The 18,399-nt window shown below is 44.4% G+C and overlaps 1 protein-coding gene and 1 long non-coding RNA gene across 2 annotated transcripts in view; one reads left to right on the top strand and one right to left on the bottom strand.

The window, feature by feature from the left end:
- Positions 1-18,399, bottom strand: part of NR6A1 (nuclear receptor subfamily 6 group A member 1) — a 630,470-nt gene that overhangs the window by 460,546 nt on the left and 151,525 nt on the right. Inside the window, exon 3 of the mRNA XM_029613773.1 lies at positions 14,092-14,148. Coding sequence (XP_029469633.1) covers positions 14,092-14,148 — 57 coding nt within the window. The remainder of the gene's footprint in view (positions 1-14,091; positions 14,149-18,399) is intronic.
- Positions 1-18,399, top strand: part of LOC115097754 — a 111,263-nt gene that overhangs the window by 90,478 nt on the left and 2,386 nt on the right. The window contains exon 3 of the long non-coding RNA XR_003858327.1: positions 3,011-3,143. This is a non-coding gene — a long non-coding RNA (uncharacterized LOC115097754). The remainder of the gene's footprint in view (positions 1-3,010; positions 3,144-18,399) is intronic.

The following is an 18,399-nucleotide window of genomic DNA, read 5'->3' as shown; positions in this document are numbered from 1 at the left end:
CCCAGAATTTATTTTCATCTGCTATCCCCTAGGAGGAGATGGAGAGAGGTTATCTTCCCCCTGAGATCTGGAGTCTGGCTCATCTTTGCACACAGGGAAAAATGAGTCAGCCACGTGACCTGTTTGCATCCTGCAGGACACACATCTTCTGCCTCTGTGCATTGCTGGAGCTCAGGGACAAATGCCTGGTAGTGTTATGTAGCTCCCCTCCCCACAGTGCTTCTGCTGCTTCCGACTGAGGTGAGTTTTAACTCTTTTTCACAGCTGCCTATGGAGTTGCACTGACAACCAAAGCCCACAATTATTCCTATCTTCCCACAGATAAGCGGCTCTCCCTTCCTCAATGTGGTGTCCTAATCGCAACCAAAACATCACAGTCTCTGGAACAGTCTCTGGAGGGAGTCTTCTCCCTCCAGAGACTGTTCCAACATGTACTCACTACCTCTGGGGCTTCAAATGCTGTTGCTTCTCCACACTGGAGAGTTCACTTGTTTTGTTTTTTTCTGAGCCTCAAGCAACACAGGAGGGGATGGAGGAGGGAGGAGGAAGAAAGGAGGAAAAGAGAACAGAGAAGAGCAGTCCTGCAGCCAAATCTTTTTTTTTTGGGGGGGGGGGGGTAGGTGCTTCGCTCTCCAGTTCTGTTAAAATAAAAGGAACCCCCTCCGGAGGAATTCGCAGACTCCTTAGGGTACTGGCATTACTCCCAGGGGACTCGATTTTTAAAGGCCCATGCGCGCAAATACCAGCGGTTACGCACGTGGCCGGGCCCTGCTCATGCCGCACGCATTTTCTAAAGGGCCCGGCCACGCACATAACCACCGGGCTGGGGGGCGTGGTATGGGCGGGAAGGGGCAGCCGAGAAGGAGGCCAGCCAGGACAGCTGCCAATAGCTGCTGTCCCAGGGAAGAAGTATAGAAATAAAAACATTTGGGGTAGGTAGGTAGGGGTTAGGGTTCGGGGTGGAAAGGGTAAAGGGAAGGAAGGTTAGGCAGGAAGGTAGGGAAGTTCCCTCCCAGTCTGTTCCTTAATTGGAGCGGACTGGGAGGGAACTGGAAAAAAGGCCGATCGTGTCACCACGCATAATTTGAATATCCCCCCCCCCCCCCCCCCCCGCGAGTCATGGTCCACCCGCACATGCGTGCACAACATCGGATTTTATAACATGCGCGCGCAAGTTATAAAATTGGCACGTCCATATGCGCGTGCCAGGAACTGCGCAGGCATGGTTACGTGCGCGGTCTTTTTAAAATTAACCCCTAAGCATATATATTGAAAACCCAACTGGCTTATAAAAAGGGAGAATGTCAAAGGACCAGTTTGAGCGCCATTGACATTTGGCATTGAAGGAGGAGTGGCCTAGTGAGTAAAAAAATGGAAGAAGAACCAATGAAAGCAGGGTTCAAATTCCATTTCCCCCACTGATGCTCCTTCTGACAATGGGCTTTGGAGATACTTGGGGAATTTATTTCATAATTACTGATTTTTTTTACAATGTGTTTTCATTGCTTTAATTTGAGAATGCTTTCTTATGTACTTCATGATATGATTGTGCTTATGTTGTTTTGTCATGCATTTGACGATTTTGTTATATTATGCTATATGTATTTATTGTATTATGTTTATTGATATCATGACGCCCATTGAGTACTAGTCTGCGAGTAGAGAGAAGCAACTCAATTCAAATTACACTGGATTAATCTCTTGTTGCCGCAGGTACAGAATAGGTCAATTTTAAAAGTGTTGCTTGCACAAAAATGGCCATATATGCTAGATATCCATGTAACTTTACTGCTGCTCCTGATGAGGAGCAAGGCTGTAGATCTCCAGTTTTAGGGCTTATAGAATAGGGTGAGGGGTCTGGATCAGCAGGGTGGTGTGCAGGATGAAAAACCAGAGAGGTTTGAAAGACCTCAATATTAACTGGACAATCTGGTGGACTAGTTGGAAAACTGGGAACGTGCCTCGCACAAGCATATTTTAAAATCTGCTGACATATGCGCATAAAAGCTGACAAAGTCCTATGCAAGACACACGCATGCTAGCTGTTCTTGAGTAACCTCTTAAACTTAGCATACCTATGCACGGTTAGTGTATTTTACAACATACACGTGCAAGTGTGCACAATATTAAAAATCTCAGTGTATCTCCACTCGCACACTGATATGTGCATGTATGAGCGCACATGCGCTCATTTTAAAATTACCATCTTAGGACCTGATTCACTAAAGCTTTTCTCCCATTCTGTGTCTATAGGAAAAATGCTTAGTGAATCAGGCCCTTGGATGGGAATCTCTTTGGGGCAGATTATTATATCTGAGCTCAAATAATGAGGTAAGCAGCCTTGAGCATCATTCGGAAAAGTGGATTCAAAATTCAAAAGAAAATTACTGATAAAAACATTCAAAACCTTATTTTCAAAATAGTTTTGCCACAGGCATTGAGTGGAGGGAAAGGTTTTAGAAAATATGTTATATGTCTGCCGCCATTTCTCTTTCAACAAACCAATCAAGTTCCGAAACTGGCTAAAATACTGGTAAATGATACTCAGCACTCCAGAATCCAGACATTCACAGTATTATACTACCATCAGTTTTGCTTAAAACCCTGTGAAGACTTGCATACAAGATAAATCTGCAGCCCCCCTGAACCTCTGGAGTAACTAACGGCTGCAATCAACATTCATTGCTGTCGGTGGGTTTTAGCATAAATCAGCTCACTGATCAATGAATGCAAACTGCAGACCAAACAGCAAAGATATGAATCCACACAAACTCTTCTGCATCAAATGCTTTGTCTATAGAAGAGCAAGTAATTTACTTTGATGCACTTCCATCTATACTTCTTTGTGAGATTTTAGTTTCTTGCTGTAAAATCGCTATACATTGTTCTACTCATGTAACAAAAGCACTATTTTATTGAGGAATTGACATTGCAGTGAAGACATATCTATGCAATAGAAATGTACTAACATCAGCACTAAAAGTTCCTTCTCATCTCTCACCTCTAACAGTGCCTACTGCCCTAAGCAATTTAAAAGATTCAGTAAAACTGGCTCTCACTGATGACCAACGAGCTAAGAGGGAGATGAATGAATATATCAGCCATGAGCCCTATATCATTAGAAAGAAGAATAAACTAAGCATGTGACTATAAACACTTTTCTACTTCATATCTATATACAGTATTTAGAAATCAATCATATCTTATTATTTTCCTAGATATTGCATTTCAGTAGGGACACTCATGAATAAATTAAGCTCGTATAAATGCAAAAATATGTCTGGCACCTTACAAGAGAAAATGCACCACTGTTCTATTACTGTTCCTACGTTTTTTAAGTTACAGAAAAGAGATACACAATAAATTACAAAATAAACTTAGAAACATAAGCACATTTTAGGGCTAATTTTAAAAGCCCCGCGCACGCGAAATCCAAGAGATGCGCTCGTGACTGGGCCGTGCGAACCTTCAGAGGCCTGCAGTCACGCGCGTATCTCCTGGTACGCGAAGAAACTTTGTAAGACGTAAAAAGGGGCGTACTGGGGCAGGGTGGGGGTGGGCCGGGACAGCAACATTAAGGCACAGTCCCACACAAGCACGCCAGGATCCAAGGGACGCGTAACCTGCTGCTGCTACGAACTGCAGGTAAGTTTTAAAACAAAAAAAAAAAATCTAGAGTAGACAGGTTAGGTAGGGAATTTAGTAATTCCTTCCCAGTCAAGAGGACTAGGAGGGAACTGGAGAGAAGGCCTATTCCGCCACCATGCGCATCTACTAAAGTGCCCCTTACTTGCGCACGCCAATATAAAATTGTGCATGTGGGTAGCGGATTTTATAACACGCATGCGTCAACACGCGCATGTTATAAAATCAGAGCGTCCATGTGTGCACGCCGGGAACTGCGCGCCCATGGATGCCCGCACGCAGGTCTTAAAATCTACCTTTCTGTTAGCATCCAGCAGGAGAAACCACCAGAAGAGCAAAACTCATGCTCCTTTCCTAACATTACAGAGAATATATTCTGCAAATATCTTTTTCCGCTACATATTATGCTTTTTTTTGTCATCAGCTGTTCAGGTCTGATTCGACAATTTTCTCAATATGCTACTTTTCAATCCAGTTTGGATCCCCTGTTTCACTTGCGATATATTAAGGCAGTGATGTTGCAAACAAATGTCATTTCAAATGCACTCGTTCCAATCCTTCCCTTAAAAAGGGGGGGGTTTATTCCTGTCCCCAATTACCCCCTAACCAGGTGGGTTTCAGGATATCCGCACCAAATATGCATGAGACAGATTTACATACAATGAAAGCAGGGCATGCAAATCTAATCTCATTGATATTCATTGTGAATATCTTGAAAACCTAACTGGCCAGGGGGTACTTGAGAGCAGGGTTTTAAACTGCTACCTTAAAAAAAAAATAAAAAAGGCAGTTATGCAATATGTATTCAATGTATTCAATATGTATTCAATGTATTCAATATGTATTCAATGTTTCAGAAGCACAGTCAGCACGTGCTAATCTCTCACTCTATAGTGAATTACAAATTTTACCGAGCCACAAGTTTTGAAACCCTACACAAGGGTCCCCAAACTTGAGGACCACAACCCAGTCAGATTTTCAGGATTTACACAATGAATGATTGAACAGTACAAAAAAACCCCCAAACAAACCAATGCGCTACTTATCACTTTATTTACTTGTTTAAAAGTTCCAAACCACATTGCCAAACTCAAGATTGCCCAAGGCAATGAACAATACGTGAACGTCTGAAATTCTCTGCACAAAGGGGTAGATTTTCAAAGGGATACACGCCGAGCCTATTTTGCATAGGCTCGGCGGCGCACACAAGCCCCGGGATGCGCCTAAGTCCCGGGGCTTGCATGGAGGGGCGTGGCGGGGGCATGGCGGTCATGACGCTGCGTTTCAGGGGCGTGGCGCGGGTGACGCGACGTTTCGGGGGCGGCACCATGGGTGTGGTTTCGGCCCGGGGGCGTTCTGGGGGCGTGGTCGCGCCCTCTGGAACAGCCCCCGGGTCAGGTGATGGCGCGCCAGCAGCCCTCTGGCAGCCGTAAATCCGGCGATAAAGGTAAGGGGGGGTTTAGATAGGGCCGGGGGGGGGAAGGTGAGGGGAGGGCGAAAGAAAGTTCCCTCCTAGGCTGCTCCGATTTAGGAGCGGCCTCGAAGGGAACGGAGGCAGGCTGCGCGGCTCGGCGCGCACAGGCTGCCCAAAATCGGCAGCCTTGCGCGCGCCGATCCCGGATTTTAATGGATACGTGCGGCTACGCGCGTATCTATTGAAATCCCGCGTACTCTTGTTCGCGCCTGGTGCGCGAACAAAAGTACGCGCTCGCACAAAATTATAAAATCTACCCCAGCGGGTAAAGTCTCAATTTAAGACGCAAGAGCCATAAAGTGAAAGCATTTTTTTTCAGCTCTGCATTATTTGTTTTCTTTTTTGCTCCAGTACTCTCTGAACAAAAACTCCCAGTGGTAAGACCCAGGAGTTTAAACTGGGCATGTCCCTGCAAGGAGAGGGCATATGGAGAGAGTGTGTGGCAGCCCACTAGCTGAGTTATACAGGCTGTGAGAATCAGAGGAGAGTGAAGAGAAGTAGGAGTCAACATAGAATAGAGGAGACACACCTATCTCCCTTGCTGAGCACCCTAAAACTCTTGGGGTACTCGTCAGGCCAGAGGATTTAATAGGAATGAATCCTCCCGCTGAAGAAGAGTGGCATGGCTTAGAACCCAAGTCAAAAAGAAAGAAAGGTGCTGGAATACTGCCTAGTGGTTCCCTACTAAATTCTGTATTATAATTCATTACATTTCACAGAAGTTGAGAACTGGAAACACATTGTTCCCTGTGGCATGCAATCTAGGTAAATAATTCATGGATAATAAAGTCAGGGCCATTTGAAACCACCACTGTTGCACAGTCTACTATCGTTTGAAGTTCATTAACCAGGATTTGAACCCATCGCAACAAAAAAGAAATGTGTCCTTACAGTGATTCATCATCCAGAAGTCCACTACCACAACGGACTGACTCAAGCCATTCAAGGTACTGCCCTAGAACAGAAGCTACAAAAACCTCGGAAGCCACCTTTATGGGGCACAAAGGGCCATCGGCGCCATTTTGTTTACTGGCAGCCGACGGCCCGAGAGCAGGAGATCGCTCCCGGGACCCCTGCAGGACCACCAGGTACTTTAAAAAAGTTTGGGGGGGGGTCGGGAGGGTGGGGGATTAGAAAGAATTAAATTTAAAGGGTCAGGGGGGGTTTCAGCATGACACAGCCGATTAAAACAGGTAAAAACCGCGGGAACGAAAATTGCCCGTGGTTTTTACCCGAACTCGATACCGGAAACGAGTCCGGTACTGATTCACATCCCTAGTATTCACCCAAGATTCTAAAGTAACACAAACTTGAAATTGCAGACCTGTTTCTGGTGATTTGCAACTTATTTAAAACAGCCATGGCCAGAAGACTGGAGGATAGCTAATGTGACACCAATTATTAAAAAGGGCTCCAGGGGTGATCCAGGAAACTGTAGTCCTGTGAGGCTGACATCAGTGCTGGACAAAATGGTAAAAACTATGCTTAAAAATAAAATTAGATCACACAAATAGACATGGTTTAATGGGAAAGAGTCAAAATAGTTCTTGCAAAGCGATGTCTTGCATTATTAATTTAGAATTTTTTGAAAGTATAAAACATGCAGATAAATGTGAACCAGTTGATATAGTATATTTGTAAGTTAGGATTTGTAAGTATGTGATGGTACCATCCAGGGGAGGAGCCCCGCTGAACCTCACCATTAGGAGGTGGAGTCTCAGCTGCGGGATGATATTCAGCAGAGGTAGAGAAGGAGAAAGAGAGGGTGACCCCAGGAGGCGAGTCACAGAGCGACAGCGCAGATGCTGACGTCAGACTCAGCTCGGATGACTGGAGTCAGGCAATAGATGCAGCACTACCCGAGGAGCGGGGTGTCAAGAGATGGTTACAGTCACTGACGTCACACTGGATCCGTAGAGATGGTACACAAGAGGGTTCCTGGGAGGGAGATCACTGTAGTGGTCCGCAGAGCGATAACACGGCACGGGTCAGCAGAGCAGGGTTGACCAGAGATGGTTCCTCTAATGATATCACAGCAATGGTCCACAGAATAGGGTACACCGGAGAGGGTTCCCACATAGATTTCACAACAGGGGTCCACAGCGTGGATACTCACAGTGACTGAAGTAGTAGTAGTTTCATAGAAAGCCTCGGGAAGCGAGACAGGCAGGAGTCCGGGTGAAAGGCCCTCCGAGGAGTGGATAGCCAAGAGACGAGGAAGGGCCCCCAAGGAGCGGGTACCAGATAGTCTCACACCATGGAAGCAGGAACCGGAACAACGCTGAAGTGAGAATAGGTAGATACAACAAAGTGAACTTGTTGCCAAGTTGCCAGCTGTCTGGGCTGGCGAGCTCAAATATCGAAGCTGAGTGATGTCATCTGATGGGGACGCCCCCGAGGTTCCCGCCATGACGTGGTTAAAGCAGGTCGGGGAGCAAGCGCATACGCCTAAGGAACCCCAATGGTAAGATGGTGGTGGGCAGCATCCATGCTGCTCAGGTAGGCCTGGGAACGGAGGCCAGAAGGCCGGTGGTAGCTGGCAGAGGCCGCGAGTTCACCCAACGGAGCCAAAGAAGTAAAAAGAGAGGTTAGCAGCAGCGGTCACAGCCAACTGCGGCCGCGGAGCATAACATTGTATTTTCAGAAGGCATTTAAGAAATTCCTTCATGAGAGATTCCTCTGGAAATTGGAAGGTCTTTGGACAGGAGGCCATGTCCTATTGTGGATTGGAGCAATATCTCACAAATCAGAAGTCAAAAACAGAAACAAAATATCACTATTACAGCGTACTTTACATCTACAGTTTTTTATTTATTGCAACCGAACCTTATACCACTCATTTACATACAATTTCTTAATACTTTAAGAATACATTATCTCCAACATTTATAAATATAATATCCAAAAATGGCCCCACTCATACTGAATCCTCATTCATATCTCATACATACATAACCCACCATATTACCATCCCCACATTAAAACATGATTAAAAACTATTTATCTCAAAATGCAATATATTATATATCACTTGATCATGAATTTATTTTCTTCAGCTTGAACACAAATTGTTTCCTACAACTTCAACTTAAACACGGGTGCATTTTCTCCTTATATTATTCACTTTAACTCGTGGTTAAAGAGAAAATTGTATGTAAATAAGTGGTATAAGGTTCAGTCGCAATAAATAAAATTCTATTTTTGACCTCTGATTTGTGAGATATTGCTTTATTTGTTCTCAAAGGATATGCATGTACTATTGTGGACTGGAAACAGGACAAAAGCAGGAAAGCAGGTAGGACTAAATGTCCAGTTTTCTAAATGAAGTAAAGTCACTAGTGTAATGCCCCAGGGCTCTGTACTTGGACTTGTGCTAATAAGCTTATTCATAAATGGTCTGGAGAGAGGAACTATGAGCCAGATGACAATTTGTAGATGACACAAAATTGTTTTGAGTTATTAAAACAGAAGCGAATTGTGAGGAACTGCAGAAGGACCTTGTGAGACTAAGACTGGGCATTTAAATGACAGATGTAATTTAATGTGGACAAGTGCGAAGTAGGGTAAAAATTATCCCAACTACAGATACATAATGCTGCATTCTGAGTTAGGAGTCTTTATCCAGGAAAAGGACCTCTGAATCCTTGTGGACAATACCTTGAAATTTTCAGTTCCGTGTGTGGCGAGATCAAAAAGGCAAATTGAATGTTAGGCATTATTTGGAAAGGAACAGAGAATAAAATTGAGAATATCGTAATGCCTTTGTATAGATCCATGGTGCAACCACATCTTGAGTATCGTGTGCAGTTTTGGTCATTGCATCTCAAAAGAGACACAGCAGATATAGAAAAGGTAAAAAAAAAGTCAACAAAAATGATAAAGGGGATAGAAAAGCCCCCTTAGAAAAGCTAAACAGATTCTTTAGTTTGGAAAAGAGATGACTAAGAGAGGATATGATTGAGATTTTGTTTCCATGATGTTGCATTTGTTTCCATTGTGTTGCACTGAGTTACAAAATGTGGGACCATCTTTCTGGGTTAAATTTCTAATAATCAACCTTTCATATAAGCATTTTTACAAAAATTATTTCAGTGAAGTATACTTTTTTTTAACCTCATGCATTTTGAGCCAGTCAATGTTTTATATAAAATCTGAAAGCAAAATCAAATGCTTGATTCTCTCCTCTCTTTCCATCCCCCTGAGCTCTTCTGCAACTATTGACCAAGAAATGCTTATGCTAGGTTTTAGGCAGGTAAGCAGGTGAAGAGGGGGAAACCTGAAATGCAAGATTGTGTTTCTTATGTGCTCCACAAAATATACACAAGACATGTTACCTGAAAGCTATGAGATACATTGTCTGCATTTTAAATTATTCTCATATAAGTTGCCTACTAAACTGTGATATGAATTTTTAAATGTTTATTATGCCTTCCCCAACATGTTTACATTTCATTGAGCAGTATAATAATTAACAGGTCTATCCAGTACCGAGCGGTAGGAAGAGCTGCGTTAGTGCCTGCGGCACCCGCGGTTGCCGCACGCACAGTGCAGCTCACCTACCGCTCGATCCTGAACACTAATTTTATTTAAATGTAAACCGCGTCCGTGAAGCCTTAGGCCCGCGCAACCCATTTTACTGGATAGAGCGCCTATATAGTATTCTGGGTGCGCGGGCTTAAGGCTTCACGCCACGCTGGTATCTGTCATTTCAAATGTCATTTGAAATGACAGATACCAGGAAGTCGGGTCCGATCGGATGCAAAAGTAAGTTGCTTCGCCGCTGTCATCTCTCTCCCCTCCTCCCGAAGCAGGGCGCGAAAAGCAGCCTTGCTCCGGGAGGAGGGGAGAGAGATGACAGTGGCGAAGCAACTTACTTTTGCATCCGATCGGACCCGACAGCGGCGAAGCCAAAAAAAAAGCGAAAAAAACGAAAAAAAACAAAAGGTAACCCTGACCTGACCCGACCCAGACCCGACCAGACTTACTTTTGCAGCCGTCCGGCCATATGTAGAAGATATCGTTGCTCCCCTACCTCCCCGGGAAGATGGCTGCCAGCAAGTCTTGAGCAGCCAATTGAATGCACAGGGGCCGCTTTCCCCCGTGCTGGCAGCCATCTTCCCGGGGAGGTAGGGGAGCAACGATATCTTCTACAGATGGCCGGACGGCTGCAAAAGTAAGTCGGGTCATCTTTTGGTTTTTTCGCTTTTTTTTTGGCTTCGCCGCTGTCGGGTCCGATCGGATGCAAAAGTAAGTTGCTTCGCTGCTGTCATCTCTCCTCCCGGAGCAGGCTGCTTTTCGCGCCCTGCTCCGGGAGGAGGGAAGAGTGAAGCGGCGAAGTAACTTACTTTTTGCTTTAAGTTTTTTCGTTTTTTTTTTTTTTTTTTGCGCTTCGGGAGGAGGGGAGAGGACTGGGGCTGCCCCGGAGACCGGCACCCATGATCGCGGCCGGGGCAGGTGAGCGGGGGCTGGGGGAAAGCTTGCCACCTACCCTTACCCCTGCCTCTACCGCAGGGGTCAGGGTAGGCGGTAAGTTAGCAGGTTAAACGCGCGACAAACGGCAGGGAAAACCAGCGATAGTCGGGCAGCGGGTTACGGGATGCTAGGGAATAGCTAATTTGCTCGTTTGCATGCAATATGCATGCCGTGTGCGGAAGGGGTTGCCCGGGGAATTTAGGATGCGGTAGGAATAGGTTAAAGGGGATTCGGGATCGCAGGAAGGGCTAACGCGGCCGGAAAGTGAGTAGAGAGCCGGTTATGGACGGGGAAACCGCGGACGCACTTTACAGGATAGACCTGTAAGTGAATGAAAGTTAAGAAGGCAAATGGGCAAACTGGATGGGTCAAGGGGTCCTCAGCTGCTGACATAGTCTATATTTCTATGAATCTATAGTCAGGAAAAACACAGCAGGACTGGTGAATTTTACAAAAATACTAAAATGAGATGGATGGGATCAAGACTGGGGCAAGAATTATTCTATCGCACAAACAAGGACCAAAAGGAAAAAGCCCAAGGAGATGAGGCAGAGGTGAAGGTGGCTTAAGATGTCAAAGGAACTGAGCAATATGCAGAAAAAAGGGGAATTAAAGTTAAAGAAAATGAAGTCTCAGAAAGTAAAGAAAGCTAATACTAGAAGGGCAATTTTCATGGTGTAAAAAGATATTTTGCCCATGTATAATCAGCTGTCTGAAAATTGCCCTCCCTTAATGCTGTTCCACAATCTGTGCACTTTTAGCTACAATTATAAGAGGTATTCTTTGGGGGCATGTTTAGGTTGGAGGGAGGCAAGGGAAAATAATTTGTGTAGATTGTATTTTCAAATCTGTTTTTGTTTTGTTTTTTTTAATGAAAAAGTGCCTGCAGAAAAATGAGATGCAAACATTCATAGGTACATTCTACCCACAGCAAATATCAAATCAACAGTAGATGCATGGTTTTGTTTTGAAAATTGGTGCAAAATCAACATATTTAAAACAAATTGCAGAAAATGCTCGTTCACTCAGCACACAATCAAGCTGTGGACCTCTGTTGCTAGAGATTGTGGCCAAGGAAACCAGAATAGCAGGGTTTAAGAGAAGTTTGGAGAAGTATCTGGAGGAAAAGTCCATAATAGAGATATGATTTGGCCGAACTTTTCGGTTTGGCCTTCGTTATCGGCATGCTGTGGGAAATTTTGTTTCCCATGGTTCAGGCCAATTTTTTTCAGCTCTCCGGAACCAAAAAAAAAAAACCCCACCCTTCAGATTTAATTAATTACAATCCCCCACCCTCCCGACCCCCCAAAAACTTGCCTAAAGTCCCTGGTGGTCCAGCGGGGGTACCGGGAGCAATCTCCCACTCTCGGGCCGTCAGCTGCCAGTAAACAAAATGGCGCCAGTGGCCCTTTGCCCTTACCATGTGTTAGCGGCTATTGGTGCCATTGGCCGGCCTCTGTCACATGATAGGAGCAATGGATGGCCCACGCCATTTTTTAAGATGGCGCTGGCAATCAATTGCTCCTACCATGTGACAGGGGCCAGCTAATGGCACCAATAGCCCCTCACATGGTAAGGGCAAAGGGCCATCGGTGCCATTTTGATTAGTGGCAGCCGACGGCCCGAGAAGGGGAGATCGCTCCCGGGACCCCCGCTAGACCACCAGGGTCTTTAGGCAAGTTTTGGGGGAGTCTGGAGGGCGGGGGCTTGTAATTAATTAAATCTGAAGGGTTGGGATTGGTTTGGTTTGTTTTGGGGGTTTTTTATGTGAACTTTCTCCCCCCCCCCCAAAAAAAAAACGATAAGATACCACACGAAATTTCATGGGTTTTCCTATCGTTACAGGGACCCCCCTGAACCGCGACAAAATAGGAAATATTGTCTATATTTCCTATTTCGTCTCAAACGAATGCACATCCCTAGTCCATAATGCATTATTAGCCAGGTAGACTAAAGAAAGCTATTTCTATCTCTAGAAGTGAGTAATAGGAAATAGATCTACTTATTGGGGTCCACCAGGTACTTGTGACCAGGACTGACTACAGTTGGAAACAGGACACTGGATTTGAAGGACTTCTTATGTTATCACTTATACAAAAAAGTCCATATTGAAAATTGGTGTTACTTATGTGCATGTTTGCCAGCTAATTTCTGCATGATGTTGCAAAATTACCCCCACCAAATGCATATTTTGAAATGCACTGGAAGTTAGAGGAGATCAGCAAGAAAACGCAAAGTGTGAGAGTAGCGAGATAAGCAACATATTAGAAGTACTTTGGCACAAACTGGGAAATACAGGGTAAAAGGAAGCAATGAACCAGAAGCACACTGCAATGTTGATAAGCAATTTAACTTATGCATGAAGCACAAACTTAGCAATGAAAAGGCTAAGAACAGGTGGCAAAATGTGAAGCAAGTGCTGAGAGGCTGAGGGAATTACTCATGAGAACAAAAAAAAAAATCTGAAGACAACAAAGATACTAAATTGTAAGCGAAATAAGAGATAGAGAGACAGAGCAGGATTGAATCTGATGGGGGCAGGAGAAAAAGCTGGACAGCAGAAGTGTTGTTTGTCACATATGTAACTGGAGTTGATAGTTTGTAATTCTAGTGAAAAGATATGGAGGCAGGTGGGGGGCGTTGGGAGCCTGGTTGGAGATGGCAGGGGTGAAAGGAAAAAGAATCCTCACCAGGCTACAGAAGTAAAACCCAAAAGCAACCATTCATTCAAGGGCTGAGGTATAAAAATTGAAGCGCACGAGATCAGAGCCCTAACCGATGCCAACAGAATGAAAAAAGAAATTAAAAGAAAAAGTGAGAATCCCACAGACAAGAACGGGAAATAGGATAGATTATAAGAGAGGTAGAATTCTGAACTAAAACATTCTGCATTTTTCCGAGGACAGACTGCCACCTAGTGGTGGATAATGACAAACAAACAGCACTGTAATAAACTGAGCATGCAATGACGTTAAAATTTCACGCCAGTATAAATCTTAACGCAGGAAAAAAAAAGGAATATCATTTACAGTGCAAATGAAAATTAGAACCCTCAAGTTCGAGTGAAAGGAAGAGAGCAAAAAAAGTATTAATTGTCCACATGCCACCGCCCTAAAACATTCTGGGAAGGCTGCTTTTTGACTTCAGAAAAGTTTGAAAAGGGAGTTAGCAGGCAAAACAAATAGGTCCAACTGTATCAGACTGTCTGTTTAGTCACTGTTATAATTACTCATTTCCTTACACATCAAAATATTAAAAAAAAAAAAAAAAAAGCACAATAGTGTCATTGCCAATAGTGACCCATGTTAATAAAGATATCATTTAGTGGAACATTATCCAATCTGCCCAGATGCGTGAACTGGGTTAAACATGTTCATGTTGGATTATGAATGTAATGTCAAGAATCAGTTTCCTTCAGAAACAGCAATAAACATGGCATGAACGTTCTCAATGGACAGAGAAAAATGGAGTCTGTCCTCGTAAAGCAGATTTTTACTTACTGCCCTCTGAATTCATCGGCAGAACCCCAGCTGAACTCATCTCTTGCAGGTCTGTGACTACAAAGGGGAAGGAAAACAAAAATGAAAACAATTTAGTCACAGCACTAATCATGGTACTCCCTCAAAACACCAACTCCTTAGCTCCCCAGGCTTCAAGAGCATCTGGATACCCTTTTACAGGATAAAATCTACAGTAGTTAAACCGTAAAGACAAATAAAACATTTTTAAATGGAAGATTTCTGTTTTTATCACATGAAAGACAAGACACAAATGCCCATACATGTCTTTGAGCCTACTAAGGTCACACAAACCTAATATAGTACCAAGTGTAATATTCAGATAAAATCCTGCCCAGGATCCTGGCCAGGTTTTCGGGAGACCTTTGTTGCCAGGGAGGCCAATATAGAATTGTGTGGCTACCATAGGTGAATAATAAAAGGCATTCCAGTGACAGGGAGGAGGTGAAGGGGTGAGGGAGGTTTGATGAGTGATCAAGCAGTATAATTTTATGGCAATAATGTGTTAGTAAACCAAGGTATCACCTTTTTTTTGTTGTTGTTTTTATTTGATGACCCTTTATTTCTGTGCATTCAAGTGGACTAACACAGCCGCCAAACTACTTCAGCCAAAACATGTTTCTGTAATTGAGCAATGCAAGAACAATGAGCTGTGCTTGGAGTCAAAAGGAGTCTGCTGCCCGCAAGTTAAATGTGTGTAAAGTGCCCTCCAAAGAGGAACACAATTCCAAGTACTGACATAAGATTTATAGGTTACCTCTGGCTTTCAAGCTCTCATCAAGGTACTCTAAGATGCCTCTAATTTTCTTTTCATTTTGAGTCTCATAATACCTTAAGATGGAAGTTTAAATACAATTTTTTTAATTGGACTTTCCCAAAATTGTACTGTTGACCTTTGCCCATTTGGCAACCAATTTAAATTGTTTTTCCTGTGCACCTTTCAGTTGGCAGCTCACCTCAGAGGCCCCTACCAAGCTCTTTTAACATCAGAACAACAAAAACATTCCCATTAGCCACCAAATATCACAATGATACATGGAAGATCCCTATTTTCCCAAAGAGAAGTTTTGATTCAGCATCCATGGATAAAATTCAATGCAGCCTACATGGTAAATAATTACACAAATCTTTCTAGAAGTTCAATACAGTAAGGAAATATTTCTAATGGTTGAAATAAAATAACTTTCAGTGCATTTCATTTCAAGACTAAAAAGGTACACTTCAAGGAGTACACAGTTTCCTAAGGTGTTCTTTTATATTGAGTCCAGGAAAACTGATGGACACTGTAGTGTAGGAAAGGATAGTGGACCACCTACAATTTAATGGATTTCAGGATCTGAGGCAGCATAATTTTTACCACAGACAGATCAAGCCAAACAAAACTCACCAACTGCTTAGACTGGGTGACTAGCAAATTAGAGATCATGCACTGGATTTGGTTTACTTGGATTTTCAGCAAAGCTTTTGATGCCGTCTCACACAAGAGGCTCATTAATAAACTGAACAGCGTGGAGGGAGGTCCCAAGATGGTGGTCAGGATTAGAAATTAGTTTGAGCAACAGACAGAAAGTAGTGGTAAATGGAATCCACTCTGAAAAAGTGGAGTACCTCAGGGATCAGTCCTGGGGCTCGTTCTGTTCAATATCTTTCTTAGTGATATCGCAGAGAAGACAGGGGGAAAAATTTGCCTTTTTGGGATGATAAAGGCATACAACAAAGTGGACATATCTGAGGGAGTAGATAGAATGAGAAATGATCTAAGAAAGCTCTAAGAAAGGAATGATCAAATGCTTGGCACTTAAGATTCAATGACAAAAATTGCAACCTGAGGTTCAAAAATCAATGCCAGCAGTAGGCAGTAAGTGTTGAAGAGCTGATGTGCACCCACGATGGTGAGGGATCTTGGAGTGATAATTTCCAATTATCTCAAGACAGAAAACAGTGTGATAAGGTGGTGGCCAGAGCCAGGAGGGTGCTTAGGTGCACAAGGAGAAACATAACCATTAGAAAAAGAGAAAGCTATAATAAGGTTTGGGAATTAATGTTCCATTTCTGCACAGAACAAATAGATACCCCCTGTTTTTCTCTACATTCAGCACAGCTAGAACCTTATGTTGGAGAGGGAGTGAGCATCCCGCATCTCACTTTCATATGTGGTGGGACTGTCTCATTGTTAACAGCTTTTGGCAACAGGTTGGAGCCTTGATTGGAGAAACTTTGGGCCAATGACTTCAGTTTATGGCACCCCTCTGCCTCCTGGGAAGATGGGAAGATCTCATTTTGTCTAAATCTGCAAAACTTATGACTGTCCAACTGTTGCGTGCCGCTTGTTTGACAATTGCTTACTATTAGAAATCAACCAGTTCAATAGATCACTGGAAGCCGGTGGCAGCTATAATGGAAAAGGTCTCCTTCTCTCTGCTGAAGAAGTATGGTGCATATGATGCCGTCTGGAAGACATACTGGCAATGGAGGCAATGGGCTGATTGATTTATATCAGTGTCATTTGTGTTATTGAACTTATTTGTATAGGGCCAGATTTTAGTAGCTACGCGTGGGCCTAGATTTGTGCGCGCAACCTGGCACGCACAAATCTACGCCTGATTTTATAACATGCGCGCGCATGTGCAAGGGGGTGCAAACTTGTGCACCTTGCGCGCACCGAGCCCTAGGGGAGCCCCGATGGCTTTCCCCGTTCCCTCCGAGGCTGCTCCGAAATCAGAGCAGCCTTGGAGGGAGCTTTCCATTCCACCCCCCCCCCCCCACACACACACCTTTCCCTACCTAACCCGCCCCCCAGCCCTACCTAAATCACCCCCTACCTTTATTTTATAAGTTGCGCCTGCCTCTGCTGTGCCAGAGGCCTCAGTCCTGTCCCCGTCCCTTTTTTCAAGCCCCAGGACATATGCGCATCCCAGGGACTGTGTGCGTCGCCGGGCCTATACAAAATAGGCTCGGCGCGCACAGGAGTGGGTTTAAAAGGGTTACGTGCGTATATATCGCACGTAACCCTTTTAAAATCTTCCCCATATTGTTTTGCTCGCTTGCATGTCATTCTTCAATTATAACGTCCTTAAAATAAAGAGTATTAAAAAAAAAAAAAGAGAGAAAGGTAATAATGCCTCTTTTATAGATCATTGGCAAAGCCGCACCTAAAATACTAGGTTCAGCTCTGAAGGCTTTATCTCAGAAAGGATATAGACAAGCTAGAGATAGTTAAGACAAAGGCAAACAAAATGGGGTGGGGTTTGTATGAGATGACACTGAAGGTCCTTAATATGCATACCCTCGAAGAGGGATGAGACAGGGGGGATATGATACAGACATTTAAATACCTGAAAGATATTAAGGCACAAGAAGCAAAGCTTGTTCAGTGGAAAATAAGTTAGAGAACTAGGGGTCATGATATGAAGTTGTTCTGGGAGGCCTTAGGAGGCATTGCATTCTGTTCTGGGGACGCTAGGAGAGCGGTCCCATCTTAAGGGGATTGTGTGCCCTTGGGCCTCGGCACGACCCCAGAAGACGCCAGAGCAGGTAGGCGAGGCGTGTCCAAGCATGGGTGAAGACTACAGGTTTGACCCTCTACCGGACCTGCATGCTCCTGGAAGGCCAACAACGCAATGTTGGTAACTGAAAAATCCTCCGACCATTCCCAGCCCTTTCGGACCTGCCGCTAGGTATCAGCAAGAAGCAGCAGGCCAGACTGAGGATGAGGGCAGACGAAGGCCTTGTGACATAGAAGACTCTAGACAAGACGAGGAGCTTGGAAGACTCTGGACGAGATGAGGAGCTTGGAAGGTTCAGACATTAGCACTGTCTCTCAGGACGCCCTACACAGCCCACCGACACAGGCGGACCCAAAGGGCTGGTCACGAACCACCCTGTCCCACTGCACACCCTACACAACCTGGAGAGGCTGGTCACGGACCACACGGAGAGTGGGACAAGCGCAGGAAGGGAATCCAGCCAAGATGAAACTCCAATGACGTGAACAGGAACTGACGAGACAGATTTACCCCAACAAGGTGTCATATGGAGAACCAGAGGAGCTGGAGGGTCAAGAGGGCTCGGAACAAGCAAAGGAGGAACGGAACCTCGGAACATCAGGAAGTGGAACATCAGGAAGCCTGGACTAGGAACCTCAGAACATAAAGAAATGGAACATCAGGAAGCCACAAAGACTCAGGAATCAAGACAGGACATGGAGCGCCAATGAAGAACAAGGAACGAAGACCTGACGGAGCGCTGGAAGACAGGAACCTCCAAGGATGAAGAACTCCGATGCAAGGC

The sequence above is a fragment of the Rhinatrema bivittatum genome, chromosome 8 (genome assembly GCF_901001135.1).
Source record: "Rhinatrema bivittatum chromosome 8, aRhiBiv1.1, whole genome shotgun sequence".
Taxonomy (NCBI): Eukaryota; Metazoa; Chordata; class Amphibia; order Gymnophiona; family Rhinatrematidae; genus Rhinatrema; species Rhinatrema bivittatum.
This window is presented reverse-complemented; position numbering and strand designations above follow the sequence as displayed.